This window comes from Acipenser ruthenus, chromosome 2 (assembly GCF_902713425.1).
Source record: "Acipenser ruthenus chromosome 2, fAciRut3.2 maternal haplotype, whole genome shotgun sequence".
Lineage (NCBI taxonomy): Eukaryota > Metazoa > Chordata > Actinopteri > Acipenseriformes > Acipenseridae > Acipenser > Acipenser ruthenus.
In genome coordinates this window covers 28420329-28445004 of record NC_081190.1, presented here as the reverse complement: position 1 = coordinate 28445004, position 24676 = coordinate 28420329, and the positions used below count along the sequence as shown (strand labels likewise).

The 24676-nt window shown below is 40.8% G+C and overlaps 1 protein-coding gene across 2 annotated transcripts in view; it reads right to left on the bottom strand.

Annotated features, from left to right (window-relative positions):
• Positions 1–315: 315 nt before the first annotated feature.
• LOC117419279 (17-beta-hydroxysteroid dehydrogenase type 3-like) overlaps positions 316–24676 on the bottom strand; it is a 404515-nt gene continuing 380154 nt past the window's right edge. Inside the window, exons 2-11 of one of the 2 annotated variants that reach the window (XM_058993070.1) lie at positions 22886–22932; positions 20241–20316; positions 13964–14071; positions 8884–8951; positions 5418–5462; positions 4645–4679; positions 3070–3151; positions 2247–2312; positions 1260–1409; positions 316–567 (exon numbers count right to left, since the gene is read on the bottom strand). In XM_058993070.1, coding sequence (XP_058849053.1) covers positions 475–567; positions 1260–1409; positions 2247–2312; positions 3070–3151; positions 4645–4679; positions 5418–5462; positions 8884–8951; positions 13964–14071; positions 20241–20316; positions 22886–22932 — 770 coding nt within the window. In that variant the 3' untranslated portion in view covers positions 316–474. The remainder of the gene's footprint in view (positions 568–1259; positions 1410–2246; positions 2313–3069; positions 3152–4644; positions 4680–5417; positions 5463–8883; positions 8952–13963; positions 14072–20240; positions 20317–22885; positions 22933–24676) is intronic. The other variant, XM_058993077.1, reaches the window with a different exon arrangement.

Below are 24676 nucleotides of genomic sequence, written 5' to 3'. Positions count from 1 at the left end.
AAGTTAAGTATAGTGGCAGTAGTGTTAATTAATTAAGATCAAATCATAAACAATACAGCATAATGAATGGTCTTTCCTAAATCATGATAAATAGATCACTTGGAATTTTGAAATTGAAATCATAAGATGGCTGTGTTATTTATTTGTTTATTTAATTGATGATTAACTAATCTATTATATGCTATCTATTTAACAAACTTATTATGTGCAATATGTTTAACGAGTTTATTAAGTGTGCAGATATATATATATATATATATATATATATATATATATATATATATATATATATATATATATATATATATATTAAATATGTTAGATTATACATTTCCCTGCCACCCCAGATAGCCAAACGTTACAATCTAAAATCTAAAACATACCCCATAGCTGCTATAAATACAAAATGAGCAGTCGGTATTAAGCCCGTCTCTAGATATGCGTAAAGATCAAATGAAATCTTCACATGTCTGATTAAGACAACCTGTTCTTTACATAATCGATGGCTTTCTCCTGTGATACGCTGCTGTGCAGGACCCATAATGGAATTGTTTTTATTATCAATGCCTGTAAGTACAAAACAAAATAAATGCAATTAAACACTGATGTGCACAGAATAATCAGTCTTGATCCAATCACATTTGTTTCCTCACGCAGCCCTTCAATAATATTTCAACCCTGACCTGAATACCTCGACATTCAGTTCTGATACTCTCTCAACTGGAGGCTGCCAACTATGGTCATTTTGTGGCAGTGGTTCAGTTTTAAAAAACAATAGTCTAGAACAGGTTAATAAATATAATGCTTTATTTAATTCAATAAGACTTAAATATGAAATGACACATTTTTGTTGTATAGTAGCAATGTGGATAGTAGTAAACTAGAAATACTGGAATTCTTACACTAAGCACTTCAATTAGTAAGGCTCCACAGAACAACAGGAATTGTTTCCTTGTTCTTCTAAACTGGAATATGACACCAAACAATGGTTAACTTCTAATGGGTACATTTTACTTATTTTACTAGCTTCAATATCTTTAATGTATGTATGTATTACGTACTATGTACTGTATACACTTGCTCATTACTGTTCTGCAGCATATATATATATATATATATATATATATATATATATATATATATATATATATATATATATATATATATACACAGTATATATACTTATCAATAAACTATATTGATAACATGATTTGTCCTGCCTGACTGAACTCTTGAATTTTTCAGGTTTAGATATTTACCAGAATTTCATGAGCAAAGCATCCATGGACGTGGTCCCCAACCAAAACGCGGTCCAATGATTCATTTACAAAGTCCTCTGCGGTTTTATTTACCATATTAGCCTTCTGGTTTAGTGTCATAGGGGTGGAAACTCCATAAGGTGCTACAGACTAAAAACATATGGAAGTATTATTGGACAATTGAATTGTTATAATTAACTGAATTATAGGTCATCTTTTCTGTTTTTTGTGAAACAGGGCAGAGGCTGGGTGCAGGGTGAGTCATATAGTCAGGGGAGCGTGGGTTTGTGTCCTGGCTGCATGAATTAGCTGTTCTTCACTGGGGATTCCAGAGGGTGCATCCCATTGGCTCTGGTGATCCCATGGTTTATGGAGGCAAAACCAGGAGGGACTGTTTCTCCTCATCACACTAAAGCAGACCCTACTGGCCAGGTGCCTGGTGAGCTCAAGCTGACACCTGCAGGACTGGCCTTTGTCCTCTAGAGGTGGGCAGCTAACTGATTGGACATTTTAGGGTGGCGGCATTAAGAGGTGCTTTTGTCTACTTTTTTTTTTAAATAGACCAATTCAGTAAGTAGTTTCTCCAGTATTACAGTTCTGCAACATTACCAGTTTGTCTTTAATTTTAGAGAGGAACTGATACAAACTGAGAACTGGACTAAATACATATGAATTTGACCAAATATATGTTTTATATATTAAATGTATAGAATAACTGTTGCAGTAGGCATTTGACGGTTTAATGGTTTCTAAAAATACAAAAAAAATAAAACATCTAAAACCAACAGGCCATTGAGTTCATTCATTCCAAATGATACTGCTGCACATGTCAGGTAGACTGTAGCCTAGCAACCTGAGCAGCTACTGTCTGTAAAAGTTAGCTTAGGGGAACCCTCAAGTCAGAATAATGAATAGGTGCATCCACTGACTTATCGGGGTGCACCTGATTGGAAAGAATGAAGATGCTAACTGAATTCTCAACTTTACCTGAATAATGACTCCTTTATATCCGTATTCAGCTTGAAGACCCCTTGAAAATCTGTCAACAAAAACCTGTAGGATTACAGTAAAAACACAGATCTTAGACAGAAACAATAGTTTTGTAGATACAGTAACCAAAACATGATTGTATTTCCCAATAAACTTCCCTCTTTGCACCTGATTACAATCATAGTGAACCAAAACAGAATCAAGAACGTTCAAGTAGATGAGCTATTGTAGCTGGACCAATTTATATATATATATATATATATATATATATATATATATATATATATATATAATTATATATATATATATATATATATATATATATATATATATATATAATCAAAACAAAAGAAAGTCTGTTTGGACTTACGTTCACTTCTCAGATCAATCCAACAACCTTGATTTATAGATTGAAGTCCAAAAGACCAATTGGTCGCACACTCAAAATCAGGATAAGAGTTACTGAAGTCTTTTAAAAAAGATTTTCTTCATTTTATTAGTTAAAACATGTTTTTTACTAATAAAATGAAGAAAATCTTTTTTTAAAAGACTACAGTCAGACTAGTACATCTCTGCTTTCACTATGCTTTATTACAATAGTAAACAGTTATATGGGCAATACTGTTTGGGCATTTTCAAGAAAGAATAATTTACTCGTTAAATGCAACTATCCTGCCAGGAAATGTTTGTTGTATGTTTCTGCCAGTAGACAAGTAATATCACTGTGGTCACAATTGTTTGTACCTATTCCTGAAATCCCTGGGGAAAAAATAATCAAATTCAGAAAAGTTCCAAAGAAAGAAGAATGACTTTAACTTGCCTTTGATGCTGAATAGATGCTGTACAATGGACAAGGAAAACAACCTGTACCTGAGGACAGGTTTAGAATCACTCCTTTCTTTCTGAAATTACAATAAAACATGACATTAGTAACTACACATTGTATTATTCATTAAAAATGACACTTATTTTGGTCAGCAATGGTCTTTCTAGCACCTTTACATTGTTCTCTCCATCTAGACTCAGTAAGCAAAAGATGAATGTCCACAGTCCCCTCTTAGTGCATGGATAGAGAAGCATGGGTGAGATGTATTGTTAGGATGCCGTCCGATTTGTATAAAGAGGAGTATCTGAAAAGCTACACCTCTTCAGCGTTATTTTGGCAGAACCATAATTATCAGAAATAACAGTCTGACTTATGTCTCATATGTCTCAATCTGAGCCTTTAAAATATTTCACATCTTCCAAAATGTACCGTTTTCAGAATTTAATCATAATATGAACTTTCTGACAGAAACACTGTTTTTCCTCTTTACATTTTATTTGTTTGTTTAACCAGGTGGTTTACCCAAGGCCTTATTTACGAAGGGGTACTGGAAAACAAAAAAAGACAACTGCAAGTACAAGCAACACAATAAAACATGTGTGGTTCAAACTTAATCAGCAGCATACAGAAATCAAAGAACAGAATAAATAGGACATATCTATTTGTTAATGTGAACTGAAGGAGAAGCATTGGCAGGAGTTCTAAGCAATTCCCAAATACAATCTTTATAACCAGAGAAAGAAAATTATCCAATTCCATTTCCATACTATGATGGAAACAGTTATATGCCTTCGGAAGTTGATGTGCAAAAGATCATTCTCCCAAACGTGTACGGACATGTAATGGAAAAGATAACCCAATAACAATTCTGAAACACACTCCTGTATAAATGCACTTGGAAACCATACAGTGCAATCCAAATGGGTCTTTGTTCAGTCTGACTTATGTACTTAAACGACATACTGTAGACTCTAATGTCTGTTATGTCCTAAAAAGGACTACCTTAAATGCAATTTCTGGATCTATTTTTCCACTAAAAACACCAAAGACCATCAGACCGTACAATGCAAATACAGCATATTATAAGGAACTAACAGAGTTTGGACTTAATATGGAGCTGGTTTTTATAATTAATCAGAGCGAGGTTCTATTGAATTACGTTAAATTGTTATTTCAATTCTCTATACTGTACTGTACTGTACTGTTAGAAATTGTGATTAAAAATGTTTACCTGCTGTAATTTGCAGACGCTCTTTTACAAGCTAAATCTCTAGTTATACATGCTCCATTGCTCACTCAAGTCAGTCATACTATAGTCTCGAATATCATAATAGAAACTCATTTAAAAAATAAATAAAACTTTGAAGCCTCTTATTTGTGCACCATTCATCTCAGTAAATGTGGTGGTGTCCATTTTGTTGCTAACTTAAAAGGCACACAGTTACAGTGGAGCACAGCAGTTTTATACTCTAGTAAAATGTTTCTAGAGTTTATTTATTTATTTTTTTACACAGCACTCCTTTCAATATTTCAGAACTAAACTGTTATAGAAAAGAAAAAGAAACCTACCTCTTTTCCATATGTGGCAAAATGATCTTGGACATCTGCATTGGAATAAATGTACATTTTCATACTCAAACACCCTCTGTGTTGATTTTTATTATTTCCCATATACTGCAGTTATTCATGTGTCTTATTGTATTGGACAGTGTTCCACTTATTTTTGGATCACAAATTACTCAACTGTGTTTCTACAAAAGGTGCCCAGGCTGGCATACTGTGTGCTTCTTTTCAATGACCTGCATCCTGTTGTTATTTGTATCTTTGAGCTACAGCAAATCCAAAGCTTGTCATAAACCATTAAGGATGCTGTACTGTACTCTTGTGCATCCATTACATCAAGAGGATCCCAGCTGTGGAAAAGTAGGACTCACACACCATTTATTGCACTTAATTGCACTGTAATTTCACAATAACAAAACATTGTGGAGTATTTACAGTGTAATTGCTGTGTAATTATGTTAAAACATATGTATTACAAAAATAACTGAATAACTTTGTGTGTGTTTTAATGTGAAGTGTTATATTTTTAAATACCATAGAGCTTTCTGTTCGTTTAGAGTAACACATTTGTTCTGAGCCAGATTAATTTCTCCATTGAAACATCATGGAACCTGTCAATTGTAAAGATCCTAAATACGAATCTATAGTGCGGTAGCAGGATAAATGGACTACACTAAAGCTAAAAGTCAAAATGTATTTTTAAAGTCTTGTTTTATATTACTCCTTTATGGCTTCTGCGTAGTGTAATAAACAGTTGTTATTGCACAGTTATTACATACCATTACTAAAGACTTCATGTTGCAGTTGATGAGGTTTGTTATAGCCTACATTTTAAATAAAATAAAATAAAATACAATTAAAAGAAAATTATTTATATTCTGTATAATATTAGCTTAATTACTTGGGTAGCGCCACATTTGTTAGTAATTGGTTAAGATCCTACAGAAGCATGTAGCTGCCTAGAGCAAAAAAAAAAAAAAAAAAATAATATTATTATTATAAAAAAAATAATAATATTATAAAAAATCAGCACATATAACATTTTAACGAAATAATGATTATGTTAAAATGCGATAAAATTGTGCTTTAATGGAACAATTATTACGTTATAATAATTACCTTGTGAAAACGGAAACAAAGTCAGTGCCAGTATTTTGTCAGGCCCAAATCTCCACGTACTTGCTTGGGACACCCCATTCTTGATTTCTCAGGCTTCATAAATAACTTGCTACTTCTGCCGGAACACTGTTAGTTGTGTATGCTTCTAACCAAATCTTGCACAGTTAATGCAGATTCCATAGGGTTTCAGTTTACCATAGAAATCAAGATGCCATAGAAAATCAGGGCCTGAGTTGTGGTCGATTTATATACCTAAATTGAACACCTTGGGAGTCAATAATATCAAGCAACTGTCTAACGTCATTCTGGCTGACAACAAATCCTTGAATGCATTTTCCTTGAATGCAAATGCGTTAATCATCTGTATCCACGTAATTGTTATATCACATATTGCTATAAGAACATAAACGCAATAATGATTGTGTTCTAACGTGCTGATTTTATTTGTTGCTCTACATGGCAGCTATAAGCTTCAGCAGGATCCAGTATGTAATATATTTGAAACAAATGCTTTTACAAACCCACATGAATTGGTAGCTTCTTTATTCTGCAAACATTTTCTGTAAGATTTCTGTACAATTCATTATTTCCAGTTTTCTCTTTGTTTCAATACTAAACTTAATAAAGCAATACAAACACTACACTACACAGAAATGTGCATGAACAAAAAACATGGGACTTCCGAGACATCAGTTTGTAAATACATTATATAAAAAAAACCCTCACAGATCTCAGCCAAATTCAAATTTGAGAGTCCAGCACCAGTAAGAATGAGAACCACACATAATTACTGCAAACTCATTAAAAGGTATTATACATTTTAAACTGAAATTATATTTTAAGATATTTACTATTTGAGCTTGAAGGCGTTTACCATGTTAGTAAAACAAAATGAATAGGGCTCTTGTAACAGAAAAACGGATCTAACCGCGGTTCCCTGAAAGAGAAGATGACTGCCAAAACAAGTCTTCTGGGATATGCCTGCTTGTCAGGTATTTATTGAGCATTTTATATCAAAGCTGCCGATAGGCCCCTCCGTGGAGTGACGTCCTTGGTCCCGCCTCCCAAGGTAATAAATAGTCACTGGAGGCTGGCTGGGGTGGTTCAGTTGGAACTGTCTCCCTGAGCGCTGGTGCGCTGGGACCCAATGTCCAGCGCTTCCCCGTCCTTGCTGACGTCCCCGTGTGTTAGCTGCTGCAGAGGCCTGGAGGCAGTGCCTCAGGTCACCCCATGGCGCCGTTTGGAACAGTCCAGGTTACCGTAGTAACTGTCGGACACCATCACCTCCCCCTTCCCCGTGCCGAGGCATGGGAGGGGAGCATTGCAGCGACCTGTGGAGATGCCTCTCGCTCTCTCTGAGAGTGTTGCAGTATCTCCTCTACCACTGGTCCAAAAGTATGGCCAGGGGAGACAGGCGCATCCAGTAAGCGGACTTGTCCGCATCTGGGACCCTTGCCTGAGACAGCCACAGCTGTCTGCGTGCCACCACTAAGCCTGCCAGGACTTGCCCTTGAAAACCCGAAATCTGTAATAAAGTGCCAGAGACCGGGCATAGCTCTGAAGCTAGCGGCTTGGAAAGGGTTACAGAGCGCCGCATGCCATCCAGGTAGGCCATCAAGAGGCCTCCTTTGTTGGCAAGGCGCGTCACCTGCGCTTCAGCCATGTAAGCCTTTTTTAGGTGGGCTTCCGTGATCCTGCATTGGGGCGCCGCGGCACCGAGGCCACCGATGCGCAGGGCTTAAAAGCCCTGAAGGCGACAAAGCGCCGAGGCATGGTCCTTGAGGCACCGAGGGTGTCGAAGCACCGAGGTACCGAGGCTCTGGAGCAGCAAGGCACCAAGGGCGCCAATGCACAGGGCTGAAAAAGCCTTTGAGGCGTCGAAGCACAGAGGATGCCGAAGCGCAGAGGATGCCAAAGCACTGAGGAACCACAGCTATGGAGTACCAAGGCACGAAGCCACCGATGTCGGGGAGCACTTGAACACCGAGCGCATCAAGGCTTTAGTGCGCTGAAGCTCTGAGGCACCGAGGACCCGAGGGTACCGCGGGCGACAAGGCCTAGAGCAGTATCCGATGTTGTCTGGATCGTGTGCAGTACACAACCGGTGCATTATTATTATTGGACCTACACACTGCTTTATGGGTGAGTGGTTTGAATGTGCGTAGGGTCTCCTCAACTAATGAAGGAAACACACGGTTGTTGTTGTTGTTTTTTTTATTTTTATTAATTTTTTTATAAACTGCAAGGCAGTAGCACACACAGACACTCAACAGCAAGCTGGAGTGTAAGGGTATTTTTTTACTATAAGCAGTAATAAAGAACAATAGTAACTAACAACCTGTAGGGGCATTAGGCTGCGCAGAGCGAGTAGGTGTGCCGAGGTCTCCCAGAGTCCTCGAGTCAACAGTGGCACGCAGCAGAGCTGGGTCTCGCTGGAGAATCACATTCTCCTTTCTCTTATTTTTTACTTTCAAACAGCTGCAAAAAGCAGAGGAAAAGATAGAAAACACATGCAGCAAGCTGCAAGGTAGTAAAAGCAGTCATTCATGCACAAAAAAGTTTATGGTGAGGTGCTTACTACAAAGGAAAAAACAATTAAAACGAATTGTCTCTGATGCAGCAGGTAGTAAGCTCACTAGTATTTAGTAGCAGTAGACGGTATAGCAGCACTCTCATGTAGATCCAAATGGTGAGGAACAATTCAAAAAAGGTGTAGTCTTCAGCTGACAAGTTTCTGATTCCGGGGAAGTGGAGAGCCAACTTCCAGCAAATAAATTGCAAGGGAACTGCAGAAAAACTTGAGAGAGAGCGCTCTTAAAAGAGTCAATCACACAACTGGAAAGAGGTTAGTTTATACTCACCCTACCTGCCTGTTCGTGAAAGGCAAAAGAGACTGAAGTCTCCGTGCAGTGACTATTTATTACCTGGGGAGGCAGGACCGAGGAAGTCACTCCATGGAGGGGCCTATCGGCAGCTTTGATGCCTGACAAGCAGGCATATCCCAAAACTATTGTTTTGGCAGTCATCTTCGAATTGAAAGGGAACCTATCCAGCTTTCTGGCTCTTAATGGTTTATGCATTAGTAAATAAACAGAAAGACTGGAAAATCTCTAAAATGCAACCTACCGTGTCAAGATTTTCCACATCAAGAAAACGACAAGGTATGGGGCTGAAAAGCATCCCAACGTTGTTGACTATGAACAAAAGGGAAAAAAAAAAAGATTTGTTCTAAATAAATTGATAAGAATAGTTAAATCTGAGTGTTTCGCATTGTGATACTACTACTACGACTACTGCCACTAATAAAACAATAATAATAATAATAATAATAATAATAATAATAATAATAATAATAATAATAATTTGAAACTTTGTATGAATATAAATGTAAAATTAAATATTGGTCATATGGTTTCTGATACTATGACAACTGTGTTGTGTAATATCATATGTTTTTTTTATTTTTTTTTATTGTGTAACAGCATTATTATAGATCTAGTAGAAACGTTATAATTAACAAACCTACTACATTTAACATTTTTTTGTGTTCAAAGTTATGTACAAAAGAATTGCATTTATTTTTTTTATTAAAATACTGAAACTAAGTATATTCACTACAAAGCCTCCACTGCACATCAGCACTCTGAAATATGATATTAACGCATCTAGTGTGCAATGGATTGACGCACAACCTTTTCGGATGACGGATGCTAAATGACGGAACGGATCCAGTGTGCAATGGCCTTTTATATGTTAAAATGTTTCAGCCTTGGTTTTTGGGTGATGTTCTTGATGAACTATCAATGATAACACTTAGGCAACTCAGTAGAATACATGAAGTGTCTGGCTTTCCAAATGTATTGGGGGCTACTGATTGCACCCACGCAGCACTGCCCACCCCAGGATACCACTCCATTCATGTACAAATGGTGTAATGCAAAACTGGCACAGCACACGACTCATACATCCTCAGACAGTCTGAGATACATGAAGATTACAAGGCAGGTGCACGTGGAGCTGGTTGGCTTCTTGGTAAGTAATTTATAATACGTATTTCATAGGGCGCTGTGACAGAAAATGATTCTTGGTTGTAAATCTCCCTCCCGACCTGTGAGGGCGCTAAGCAGCGAGAACAAAGTTCTTTGGACAGGCTGGTCTGACAGTTCTTTCCCAGGGTCGGGAAGTCGTCCAGTCTGGACGAAGGCGAGACTCAGTTGCAAAAACGCATTGACCAGGGAGATAAACAATGTGGCAGCTGCAGATTGGGAGAGGCGGTTGCACTCGTTTACCAATGGGTCATGTGTGACAGCATAAACAGGGGTTGGAGAATCGTAATCTGTTCCTTTGTTTTGGTTTATGAAAAGTGACCTGGAAGGACCTGTGTTTCATGTATCCGTTTTGTGAGTGTTTGTTTGTTCTGTCTATATGTTGTTTGCTATCACTAGACAGCTAACACGTTCCGGAGCTGTCGCCAGAGGCCAGCACAAACCCAGAACAGCACTGCACTCGTATCACCAATAATTGTATTTGCACCACTAGCACTAATTCACGCACTAACTGACTTGTGTATGTGTTTTGTGTTTTATAAAAACTGGACTATTATTTCGGGACAAACCCGGGGATTACAAATTTAGTAATACACGCTGCTGTATACTTAACATCATTTATTGTTTACTGTTTGTTTTTCCGTCAGGCACTGGACACAAAAATATCATTAAACAAACTTTGCACCTGGATTATAATTGTCTGTTCATTGATCACCTGCACCTGCACACTATCAACCACTTTGCCACAGGCGCTGATAGGAAACATGGACAATTTGCTAACATTGTTAATGCTTGTCATAGGTGATGCTGGTTATGGGATCAGACCCTGGCTGCTATACATCGTTGTCGGACCCCAGAACCCAGGCAGAGATTTGGTACAATACAGCAAACGTGTTAAAAAGTCGCTTCAGATGTTTAGATAGATCTGATGGTGTGGTACAGTATAGCCATGGGAAAGTGTGTACACTCATTGATGCATGCTGTATTCTATATAACAGCTGTCAAAAATGCACTACCAGGAGCATTTACCCCCACCCACAAAGCTACAAGTCATGTCATATGCAACAATTTTGTCTATGTTAATATATAGTCACCATGTACGTCTAATATTTAAGTAGGATATGCATAATAGCTTCCGATTATACAAAAGAAACCGTAAAGGTCCAATAAATGAATGTACACAGAGTGAGAGTTGAGGCGCAGTCATAAATACAAACAATCAAATGGCATCTAATGTTCAAAAAGTGACGTTTCACCAAACACCTCTTGAAATGTAAATAGTGAACTTTTAATTAACTGAGCGAGTGCTGTGCTGACTATTTATTACAAAATAAATCAGAGGGAGATCAAGTTGAACAAATAAATAGTTATTTGATTTGCATAGAGAGTTAAACATAAATGTTCCATTAACAATTACTTTCTCCGCTTTGACTGTGTCGCAGGACGCTGCTATTTGGGAAAAGACCCCCTGCTCTCCTACGGAGCGCATTTAATTTTTATTGAAATTAATGTTCTCGCTGATTCATCACCAAAAAGACTTTCATAATTCCCCACGACTTCTTTGGCTAATACATTTAGCTCCTGGTCTGTAAACTTTAGATTCCTCAATCTGTCCTCCTTGGTAACTCTCATTGTGACAATTATAAATCACATATGAGAAATCAGCCAATCACAGAGCAGCATTTCCAACATTCCTATACCTCTTATCTTGTGTATAAATGTCACCCCGTGTACAGAATGCGTGGTATTTTTTAAAAAAATGCTCTAAATGAAAACATAGCAAAGTGGAAAATCCTGTTATTAACTTCGACCTTTAATTTGGATAAGTAATTCCAACATATTACTTACCGATGTCACTGGCCATGAACATGCCACTCAGGCATCAGCATTACAGACCAAAAATCACCAAAGTGTCACTGATTGTCCTGTAAAAGAAGCTTTAAGCTGTACAGCCGAGGCTTTTACAAATTCAAAAAAATAATAATAATCGGATGACATCTGGTACGGGAAGCATCCCCTCGGTGAACGTTTTATTGCCAGTTTATAAAGAAAAATCTCTAAATCTAAGCTGCTCTCTCTCTACAAACAATATACACCAACCACTGTGTTTGTGACACTTGTTGCAGTTTTAAGTGATGCTGGAGTTGAGACAGGCACATTATTTCAGTTTCTGGACACAAGAGCGAACTCAGTCTCAAGCATTACGTGACAAACACGAATGAAATGCAAAAAAGGGAAATAAATTTCTTCACGCAAGTCTTCAGGAACAAGTCCCCCCTGCTGTGACAGCGATGCTAGTAATACCTTTCCTATACCAAATCAGAGCAACTGTTTCAACTCTTCAGTTACTAACAATGCTTCAGGACACTGACATGCTAATGGTGCAAGTTTTACAGGATGTACATTTGTTTTTAATAAATAGTTTTGTCACGTTTAACTAGTCTGAAAACAGCACAGATCGGCTGCTGTAGGTCAGTTACGGTCGATCCTGGACTAAACAATTTTTAGACGGGGAGAAGGGGGGTTGAATGTTATATTTAACAGAAATAAGTTATTTTTACTGTAAAGATATTTGTGTTTCTAATCGTTATGTGTGTGATTTATAATCAGTTAATACGTCGTGTGAAGGGTGTCTCTTATTGTATAAGAGACAACAGTTTGTGCTTCGCGGTCCTCTCACCCAAACTGTGCGAGACACAATAAGAGACATCCTTCCCTTAACTTATAACTCAGAACACTACTTACCTTTTCTTTTGAGCGCAGAGCACCCTTATATACATTGTCATTATAAAGTAAGTTTGCCACAATAGTTGATGATGTGGTAAACTTACTTTCTAATCACAACCCTGTATATACTATAATAAAGTGTATGTAAACCTTGTGTATAATTCTGTGTGCTGAATTACGAGCGATGTAACAACTTGCAAATGAATAATTTTGCTTGCTTTATTTGTGAATATAATTAGCATTTTGAACAGAGCTACCGCTGCTTCATTTTTCCACGCGGTGTGGCTTTCCCCTGTCACGCGGTAATTCTGGTCATTTACCGCCATTTAGTGTATGAGTGAGAATATCTAATAACCTATTGCTTATGAGGGTGATAAGGAAAAAGTGAACTTCAAGTCATACCTGATGACATTATCAATAGCATTTTCAGTAATATTTTCAATTGCAGTAAATTCGATACCACAAAAAAAAATATATAGTAATTGTATATAGAGGATACTGAATGATTGTTCGTGGTACAGAGTTTTTATTCACAGCAGGAGGATGTCACAGTAAATCATGAGCCCTAACGGGTGAGTAGTTTATGTAAGGACATCCTCCTAATAATACATTGTGTACATTTTTTATATTAAATCAATTAATTCAGGGGTTATTTTACCTGGCGGACTTTTACTTTCATTGTCAACAGACCGCTGTTGAAAAGTATTTTAATAAAAGGCACTTCTCTTACTAGAATTATAGTAGTTGTAACCTCTCTTTGAAAATGTAATTGATTGATTTCCTTTTACCAGATGTTTTGTTTTAACTTGGAATTCATCTTCCAGTGAAGCTATTGATACTGATGCTCGCACTGCTGAGTGAGGAAGGGTAACCACACTAAACACATACACTAACAGAATGTAGTTTAAAAAAAAGAACCTGCTGGCACAACTTTAGAATAGCTCCATTTTGGAATTCCCTTTTGTGCTAGGAAGGAAAATGTATGGAAAGATTGAACAAATAATGACATTTAACCAACCTCAGAGATGAAAACTAGAATGCTCCGGATGGCCATGACTAAGTAAATAAATTTGGAACATTTTTGCAATACCATTCAAAAATCATACAAAGTAATTGTAAACACGGGTTCAATCCCAGGTGGGGGACACTGCTGCTGTACCCTTGAGCGAGGTACTTTACCTAGATTGCTCCAGTAAAAACCCAACTGTATAAATGGGTAATTGTATGTTATCATAAAATGACACCCACTGATGCATCATTTAGTGTCAAAATAAAAAAGGACAGGGACAAGTGCATTTTTTTTTAGGAATAATAGCGCTACTATCATAACATGTTACCTCTATTTTGGTTGTAAACATTGCCATTGAAACATACGTCTACATGTTATGGAACAAGGAATTTAGCAATGAAATGTTGACAATAGGAACACGTACCCAAAATACCCACATCAAGGCCCTTTAGGTTGTCTTCTATGTTTTCATAAATATCTTCTCTGGTAAAGTCTGATGCAATTACTTTCACACTTCTTCCTGTGTCGTCTTCTAAAGAAAGAAGTACATAATAACATTGCAGTGAAGCACAAAGGACGAGCAGACTTGTGTTTAATCCACCAGAACAAAAAGTTCCAAAAACATATTCTCTATCTTAAAATGTTGTAGCTAACAAAACAACTCCACGAGTCTTACCTGTTGTGCATTTCCATACAAGCTACAGTTTTGAAAAAAACATGGTTTAGCAAATACAAGTTTTCTTTTTTTAAATGACATCTGGTACTGTACTAGCTTAAAGAAATATCTCACATTTTCAAATTCAAATGTATTTATTTTACCAGGATAGAACCTTTGAGATATATATCAAATTCAACAGCGGTCCTGGCAAGAGCAGGTGGCAAAAATGGCAAGAGGAGAAATCATTCAAACCGCACAAAAACAGTTAACAAAAGCATAAAAACAGTAATACAAAATAAAGACATGCCAAAGTAAAACAATTCCAATTTACATGATCCTGGTCATAGTCAGAATTTACAGGATTTTACAGATTTAAACTTTGTCAGAAGTATGGGATGTGCTCATGTATACTGAATCAGTCTATTAAAGGTAATATCGTTTGGGCTACCAATCGAGAACGACCTTCTTGAAACCCTGGTTCCCTAAAATAGGAATATTACCATTACAAAATGGATGTTTCCCTTTGATACCCAAACTGAAAAACTCTATACCAAAGATTCTCGCTAGAGCAGGGTGGCGCTGCTGAGGCTCCACCCTGCAACCATGAACAGCAGTGACCCCTACAATCGTCGCCATTTTCTTCAAGATTACAACCATGAACGCCGCGACCCCCGAAGTTAATGGTTAATATTCCTATTTCAGGGAACCAGGGTTATGATAATAACCCAACGTTCCCTTTCAAGTAGGGAATATTAACCATTACAAAATAGATGAGAATACTCAAGCTGTCACAAGGACATGGCATACAACCCAATTTACAAGCTAGTAACCGCTTGTGTGACAGGAATGTTCAACATAACATTAAAATGGACTCGCCTCTAATGTTGTGACGTGAGGGTGGAATGGGAAGCCGCCCTCAGTAGTCTTGTGCCAAAACCAGGATTCTGCTGGTCCACGACATTCAGCCGATAGAACCTGGCAAACACATGGGAGGAAGCCCACATATGTCACTGCATATGTCCTGGATGGAAGCACTGTGGAAGTCACCTGACCCCTGGTGAGCTTCTCAGGCGGGGCAGATTGGCCAGTTCATACGCAGTCTGTACTGTGCCTGTTGACCATTTGGACACACACTGCTTAGACAGAGCCTGTCCCTGGGACTTAGCCCTGTAGCAAACAAACAGCTGCTCTGACTGCCTCCAGCTTTTAGTCCTCTCCACATATTATGCTAACGCCCGCACTGAGCAAAGCATATGGAGCTGACGCTTCTTGTCAGATTGGAAAGGAGGGGGATGAAAAGTCTCCAATTCCACCGACTGATTAATGTGGAAAGCCGAGATGGTCTTTGGCAGGAAAGCTGGGTTAGTACGAAGGGTGAGAAAATTAGACAAGCTTTCGAGATTGAAAATGCTTGAATTTCACTCACCCGCTTAGCAGAAGTGATGGCAAGCAAGAAAGCTGTCTTGAAAGATAGGAATTTGAGCTCAGCTGAATGCATGGGCTCAAATGGAGGTTTTGTTAGTGCATTAAGCACTACATTTAACCTCCAGCAAGGAACTTAATCCTTCACCGGTGGCCTAAGCCGCTGGGTGCCTTTCAAAAATTGCCCCGCCAGGAAATGAGCTCCTGGGGAGACTGAATTGATTTTTACATGGCATACCGAAATGGCTGCCAAATAGACCTTTAGAGTAGAAGGAGATTTCCCTTCATCAAAAAGGTCTTATAAAAATTGCAGTATAACTGTCATAGAGCATGTTGTGGGTTCAAACCCACGAGACAAGCACCACGTCTGGAACACGCCCCACCCATATTGGGAACGGGTGGAGGCTCCCTGGCATTTTGCAGGGTGTCAGTAACCCTGTTCGATAACAGCTCAAATAGACAGCTCAAATGTAGCCATTCAGGGGCCAAACCCAGAGCTGCAGGCTCGATGGGTTGGAGTGCCACATATTGCCCTGCGCCTGACTGAGCAGGTTGCCTCGCATCGGCAGTTCCCACGGTTGGCCGTTCAGCAGCTGCATCAGGGAGGAGAACCAGAATCTCCTGGGCCAGTAAGGGGCTATTAGGAGCACCCTGGCCCGTTCCTGTCTGATCTTCTCCAGACACAGCAGGAGCAGTACAAGTGGTTGAAACGCGTACAGCAGACATGCTGGCCACTGGTGTGCCACTGCCTCTATCCCCAGAGGTCCCCCTTCTCCCTTTATGGAGAACCACAGGGGGGCAGTGTGTTGACTCTTGACAGGCAAATAAGTCAACTTCTGCCCTCTCGAATCTCTCCCAAATGAGGCTCACAACCTCGGGATGGAGTCTCCACTCTGTGTTGCTGGGGATCCCCCTCAAGAGGAGGTCCACAGCCCAGTTGATCACCCCTGGCAGGTGAACTGCCTGGAGTGAGAGGAGGTTCGCTTTTGCCCACAGCAGAAGTTTGTGGGCCACACGTTGGAGACTGGGTGACTGCAAACCAAACTGATGGTTTATGTAGGACACCACAGTCGTGTTGACCGTGCAGACGAGCACGTGTCTCCCCCAAACCTGCTCCAAAAATTCCTGCAAGGACAGATACACTGCCTACAGTATAGTATAGCCTCCATGCATTTCATAAAAATGTGTGGGGCTAGAGAGAAACTGAAAGGTAAGACACAGAACTGGTACACTGTTCCCTGAAAGGCGAACTTCAGATATTTCCTGCGCGCTGGTTTTACTGGGATGTGAAAATTGGTGTCCTTCAGGTCCACTGTGGTGAACCAGTTGTCTAGTCTGATGGACTGCAACAGCCGTTGCGAAATCAGCATCTTGAACCGTCTCCGACTCAGATACAGGTTCACCTGCCTAACATAGAGGATCAGTCTGAGGCCGACATCCCGTTTTGGCACTAGAAAATACCTGGAGTAGAACTCCCCATTCTTGCTGCTGGGGTCTACTATGCAAATGGCCCGCTTTTGCAGCAAAGCTGCTACCTCCTGAGCCTCCTGGGCGGCAGCTTTCAGGTCTGTGACAGTTGTTATTGTCGTGCCCCGGAAAGGAGGAGGGTCATGTTGGAACTGGAACGAGTAACCAGTTTGCACAGTGTTGAGCACCTAGGGGTCTGTGGTGCACTGTTTCCAGTAGTCTAAGTGGCTTCTGGAGAAAAAACCCTGGGCCTGTGGCAGCAATATCCTAGGGCTACTGCTTCACCTGAGGCACAGCCTGTGTCTGTTGTCGAGGCACAGGGCGCTTAAAAACATGCCTGCCCCCGCGGAAAGCGGTAGCAGGCTGTCTCCGGATGGGGCCGCCCGAAGAAGCAGCAGCCTGTGGCACTGGCTTCTTCTGCAGTAGTGGCCTAGGGTGCCATTGTGCTGCAGGCTTGTGTGGTGGGGGTGGGCGCTTTGGGAGAAGGCGCACCAACTCCCTGGTGGACTCCCTTGCACGCTACGACTACTATAGCATTTTGTCTACTGCCGGACCAAATGTGTGGCTTGAGTTGACAGGAGCATCCAGCAAGGCTGTTTTATCCCTGTCCAGCACTCGTGCCTGGGAGAGCCAAAGCTGTCTGCGTGCAGCCACCAATGCTGCCAGGTTCCTGCCTATAGCTTGTCCACTAAGCTTGGACAGCCTGAGCAGGTTCCTTGAGATCAAGCGCAACTCGTCTAACTGGAGAGATGAGGGCTTGCAGGTGTCAGCAATGGACCCGATAAGGTGAGCCTGGTAAGCTACAAGGATGATGTTGTAGATTCCCAACCTAGCAGAGAAGCACAAGCTGTATATGCTTTCTTGAGAATAACCTCAGTCACTCTGCATTGCTTGTTTGGACATGCTGCGTCCTTGGAAAGCAAGGACAAGTTAGCAGGCTGAACAAGTGAAGCAATGGGGGTCTCTACTAGTGGAAAGTGGGTAAGACCCAGGTTGTCAGCACCAGAAACCCTGTACAGTGCATCCATTGAACAGGAAACCGCCACAGCCGTGGCTGGATGTTCCCAGGTGGACTGTAACTTGTAAAGGAAGTCTGGGTGGACCGGAGGGACAGCAGGGGTAACTGTCAGCTGCTCATCATAAATAGAGTGCATTTTAGTCTGTACTGCAGGCCAGGACACCTGCAACACTGCAGTCGCTCGCTGCTTGTCCGAAAGCGAGAGCTGTGCCACTGGCATGTCAGACTCTGCATCATCCGATGGGAGGACCAGCTGATCATCCACCTCCTCTGAGGCAGCGATGGAGAGCATGTCATCTATCTCATCAGTCACTGTCTGCAAGGGTGCAGACAGAGCGGTCGGTGACACTACTGGCAGTGACGGTGGAGCTGAGCACTCTCTTAACAATTCCGCAAGGATTGCTTGCTGGCCCAAAACCGCCCCCCTGCCTGCCAAACGTGATCGGTGGGCTTTCTTCCTCCTCCGCTTTGGAGGGGGAAGGTGAGGGGGAACTGTAGGAAGATGGCGAGGAAGGGCTATTCCTAGCTTGACTCCTACCCTCTCTCTGGTCAGGACCACGAGAAGGTGGCCAGCTTCACTGGTGGAGCGCGGCAATTCCGAGCGCTGCGCAGGCGTGAGGGATTGTTCCCTAGAGTGACGTGCTACTCGGTTCTCGAGAGTACGTTTCTTTTGCGCATGTTCAGATCCGAGGCACACAATGCACTCCATGTGGCCGTCCTGTGCAGGCATCTTGGCCTTGCAAGAGGTACATGCATGGAACCCAGACATGTTAACAATGCTGTGCAATAGTGTGCAATACACTAAAAAGTGGATTGATTTTTTTTTTTTGGTACCTGCACACTGCACTTGGTGCACTAGGCACTCGGTACCTACACTCGGTGCCTATATGTCACTTGGTACTGACGCTCAGTTCCTACACGTGTACTCAGCACCAACACAGTACTCTCTTATCAGACTGCAAAACAGTACTGTATCGATTGTGAACGAATCGCTATCAATGCCAAAAAGGTGTTATTTTAAGCGAAGTTCCTGTTCCTTTAGGCAGAGCATTTACAATGGGAAAAATCTGTTTCACCACAAGGCTGTGCTCTTAGCCAAAGTGTTCTCTTAGGAGGTGTTCCTATACGCGGAGACTACTGTACTATCAATAGTCACCCTTTGAGTCTGATCTTGTAAGTAATTTTTAAACCAAGAGAATCAAAGCCAATATTCTGTAGTTTAATAATCATGATTTCATGGTTAACAGTTTCAAAAGCTTTTTTTAGATCAATAAAAGATAGCTGCAGTATAACCATGCAGACAATATATCATTTAGTACACTGGTAATGGCAGTAACCGTGTCATGCATGGGTCTAAAACCAGACTGCTGCAGTATCAAGTGTTTATTTTCTTTTTTTTTTTAATTTAGTAGTCGCCAATTAGTTTTTTGTTATTTTCTCCCCAATTTAGTAGTGTCCAATTATTTTGTTTTTTAGCTCATCTCACCGCTACCACCGCTGCACTGACTTGGGAGGGGTGCCGACCTAACACTCCCTCCCGGAGAAAACCCACACGAACACGGGGAGAACATGCAAACTCCACACAGACAGTACTCTAGGCCGGATTCGAAACCTAGGACCCTGGCGCTGTGAGGCAGCAGCGCTAACCACTACGCCACCGTGCCGCCCGCATTTGTTTCTTTAAAACCTTTACTGTTTATAAAAAAAGTAGCGTTGTCTTAGAAGTTAATGGGCCATATTGACAAAACTTTTAAAAGGAATGTTTAAGGACCATTTTCAAACTGTTCTTTGAAAATAGAAAAAAAAAAACTCTCTAAAATAGCTGAAAAGGATTTGTGAACTGCAAGCATTAATTCGTTGTTTTGAAAAACAGTAATTTGACCAAGAGTGGAAGAACTACTTGTCAGTCAATGTATTGTTAGCTTCTGCAATTCTGGGAAAAAGGTGAGACGTTGAGAAAGGAATGTTTTACATGTTGTGGCAGGCCAGATAACACCTATCTGTGACGCTATCCTGCCATGCATGTAAATAAAATAAAGTTTTGTAGGGCTTTTAAACACTGACAGCATTAGTCTTATTGACAACACAATGGGTTTAGCTTGCCTGCTCAAAACAATTGTCAGGTATATCACTTACCAATTTCCTTGGCAACCTTATTGAGCTTCTCAAGAGTTCTACTGATGAGAACAATATTCATTCCACGCTTTGCAAGCTGCCAAGAGAAAACAAGTGAATTATAAGACACATAATGCCAATTTACATTATTTTAATATTTTCTTGGCAGTGTAATAATCCTAAATAAACTAAAAACAGTATATGGCAGTCATAACAACATTTGCTTTTACAATAGCTTGTATAAGTTTAACTAGAGACCTGCCATAGTGGTTGGTACAAACTAAAGTGCCTCTGGTTTAGTAAAGTGAATAGGATTGTCAAGCCAAACATTCCAAAGCACTGGCTGCTTACAGCAATAGTTTTAAAATAGCCATTAGATCAGTCACAGACACAGTTACGTGAGTACGGCCCTTTATGCTAAATGTTACTAAATGTCTGGAGTGCTGTTTGTTTTTGTTGTTGTGTATTGCAGAGGAGGATTAAGAGACGGGAGCTGCCGCCACGGAGCCAGCACTAATGCCCTGAGCATTACCCTCGCTGCACTGCCTAGACACACAACACATCCCCGGGTTTTGGAAGTATAAGTACTGTTTGCACTTCATTTCACCCACATGACTCACATCCTGACAGACCCATGGAGATCTTCACAGTTACACTTCCTCCCAGCGCACCCAACACAAGCACACTACAAATACAATTTGAAATATTTGCAGTGTTTCTGAGTATTTGTAATTCCTACTGGGCTAGTAGATGTGAATGGAATAGACACCTTGCATTTTAATGAATTAAATATTGTTTGATATTCATTAAACTGTTCGAGACAGTTGTTTTCTTTATTTAACTAAGAAATAGTTTATTGAATTTTTTCTCAGCTAAAAGTTATTTAAATTGTTAAACAGAGAGATCAAAAAGAAAACAGGGTTGTATGAGTGTTGTAATATTATCAATAGGTTGTAAAGTGCTTGTAAAAGCCACTTACAAGGTGGTCACACCTTGTAAGTGGGTTCGTTTTAGACCTTGTGTGGAAGTGGATAAAGGACCAGGGTTCAGCCACAGTTTAAAAAAGAAATATATTTTATTGGCAGCATCAAGTTTTCAACAAAGCCAAAAGGAAGAATAAATAAATCATCTTTACACTCTCAACTCGTGCAGGGCAAACAAGCTCGACGCATGACCGGGTAATAAAACTGTATTTATTTTGTTTGTATATGATATCTCTCTCTCTCTCTCTCTCTCTCTCTCTCTCTCTCTCTCTCTCTCTCTCTCTCTCTCTCCAACTAGTTACTCTCTAACAAGTAACTAGTGTTACCTGTGCAAATTTACTAATTAACCAATTAAGTCTCTGTGACAGAAATACAATGATTCTTGGCACTAAACAGCGAGAACAGACTTCTCTGGATGGGCTGGTCTGACAGTTCTTTCCCAGGGTTCAAGGGAAGTCGGCCAGCCTGGAAGGGGGTGAGACTGTTGCAATAACACATTGATCCGGAAGGGAAACGACGTGGCAGCCACAGATTGGAGAGGCGGTTGCACTCGTTTACCAAGGGGTCATGTGTGATGGCATAAAAGGGGACGGAGAATCGCAATGTGTTCCTTCGTTTGGTTTGACTCTTAACCTCAGGTCCAATTTATTTTCACACACACAGTATAATGCGATCCAAGTCATTATGTTATTACTATAACTTCTCAAAAAGCTCTGCAAATGTCTGTGATATTCTGTGAGCGCTGGATGCAGAAGCAGCTATCTTGTTTGTTTATGTCCGTGTTATCTCTGTGGTGCCGGGGCTATGTGCATTGCTCAGATCCGCCGTTTTTTTCTTTTTCCAGCTTCTCTCGGCTCCTATCAGTCTCACTCGGCCATTGAATGGTTTTCTCTGCTTTTTCTGGAGAAAAAAACACTAGAGACCTGTGTTTTACATCTTTTTGATAGGACCGCAAAGGGTTGAAACTATAAGGACCTGTGAGAGATCCCGTGAGAAAAGTACCATGAGTGTTTTGTTTTGTTTGTCTATAATTGTTTGTTTGTTATTAATAGACGGCTTACACGTTCCGGAGCTGTCGCCAAGGGCCAGCACAAAACCCTGAACAGCACTTCAGTTTTGTCACAAATAAACATGTATCACCCACCATGAGCACCACAGCACGCACCCAGGACTGGTGTCCGTGTTTGTACATTGTGAGAAGGATATGTGTGTTTATTATTTGGGACTGTAACCCGTTTATTTACTTCAAGTGCATTACACATTGTTGTGTATTGCCTGGAGTTATTGTTTGGTCACCAGACCGGGATTATAATCAATAAAACCTGTTTCTAACTGGACTACAATTCTTTGTTTATTCTTTGCGCACTGCATCACTCCTGCACCTGTACACAATCAGCCACTTTGCCACAGTCTTCTAAAGACCTAATCCCTGTGATTTTACCATGGAACTTTAACCATCTCACTCCAGGACTTCTGCATCAGGCCTCTGGACTTAAGACAATTAAGCCCCAAAAGCTTGTTGACAGAGACACAGGGAACAGCAACAGGAACTAGCACTACACATACGAATAGTACTGATATGGATCAAGTCGGGGGACAGGGTCCTTAACCCTATCACATACCTCTTCATGTTAATGTCTGCTTTGAAAAAAAAAACATTATTTGATATATTTGTCACATTACCTCAAAGGCATATGCTCTACCGATTCCATCTGTTCCTCCAGTGATAACTGAAAAAGAAACATACATAGTTTTAAGTAACAATAGACCAGAGGGAGATTGCTTGGGATGAACTGAATTAAAATAAGTCATATTAATATACAAATTATTATTTATTTCTTTATTATTTATTTCTTAGCAGACGCCCTTATCCAGGGCGACTTACAATCGTAAGCAAAAACATTTCAAGCGTTACAATACAAGTAATACAATAAGAGCAAGAAATACAATAACTTTTGTTCAAGTAAAGTACAAGTTTGACAAACCACAATTCAATAATACAGCAGGTAATAGTGATAGTTACATCAGGATATGATTAAATAGTGATAGTTACATCAGGATGTGATTAAATACAAAGTACTACAGGTTAAAAACTTGGCAGATTACAGTATTCTGAAGTACAGGATTAAATGCAGTAAAATAGGGGCCGATAAGAGCAAAATAAAGCACATTTACATGAAGGGTGATAGTGTCCCAGGATACAAACAGAGGAGTTCTACAGGTGCTCTTTGAAGAGGTGAGTCTTAAGGAGGCGCCGGAATGTGGTCAGGGACTGGGCAGTCCTGACATCTGTAGGAAGGTCATTCCACCACTGCGGAGCAAAGGCTAGTCTTCTAGTGCAGGCGGAGCGGAGAGGTCGAGTGGGGGTGTAGGGAGAGATGAGGGTCTGGAGGTAGCTGGGTGCAGACTGGTCAAGGCATCTGTAGGCTAGTACAAGAGTCTTGAACTGGATGCGAGCGGTGATCGGGAGCCAGTGGAGCGAGCGGAGTAGTGGAGTAGTGTGGGCGAAGCGAGGCAGAGAGAACACTAGGCGGGCAGCAGAGTTCTGGATGAGCTGGAGCGGACGGGTGGCGGACGCAGGGAGGCCAGCCAGGAGGGAGTTGCAGTAGTCTAGGCGGGAGAGTACCAGGGCCTGGACCAGGAGCTGGGTAGCATAGTTGGTGGGGAAGGGTCGGATTCTTCGGATGTTGCTCAGGAAGAATCGGCAAGTGCGTGCCAGAGTGGAGATGTGCTGGGAATAAGAGAGGCAGGGGTCCAGGGTGACTCCAAGGTTCTTAGCTGAGGAAGAGGGAGAGAGTGTGGTAGATTCCAGAGGAACAGAGATGGAGAGATCAGAGGAGGGGGAGGAGGAGGGAAAGAAAAGGAGGTCAGATTTAGAGAGTTTGAGGTGATGCGAGTGCATCCAGGAGGAAATAGCAGACAGACAGGTAGAGATACGGGAGGAGATGGTGGAGTCAGAGGTGGGGAAGGAGAGGAAAATCTGAGCATCATCAGCATAGAAATGGTATGAGAAACCATAGGATGCGATGAGGGGGCCCAGGGAGCGGGTGTAGAGAGAGAACAGGAGAGGACCCAAGACTGACCCTTGGGGGACTCCAGTTAAGAGAGGGTGAGGTGTGGAGGTTGCTCCACGCCAGGTTACCTGGTAAGTGCGGTTGGAGAGGTAGGAGGAGAACCAGGCCAGAGCAGTGCCAGAGATCCCCAGGTCAGCAAGAGATGATAGTAGAATAGAGTGATCAACAGTGTTGATCTGCTAATATAGTTACAGTGGGATCTATTCATCAATGACCCAAAATGTCTTAAGGGGTGTTCTGCACCTGTTTTACAAATGTTTGTGATATATTAAACCCTTTCCTTTTTCTCCAACTATGGTAGCCTGTCCTTTAGGAAGACATACTGAAGATTAAAAACTGAGGAATTGCTTAAAAAAACAAACAAACAAAAAAAACATTTTTTCTAGATTGCATATTATTA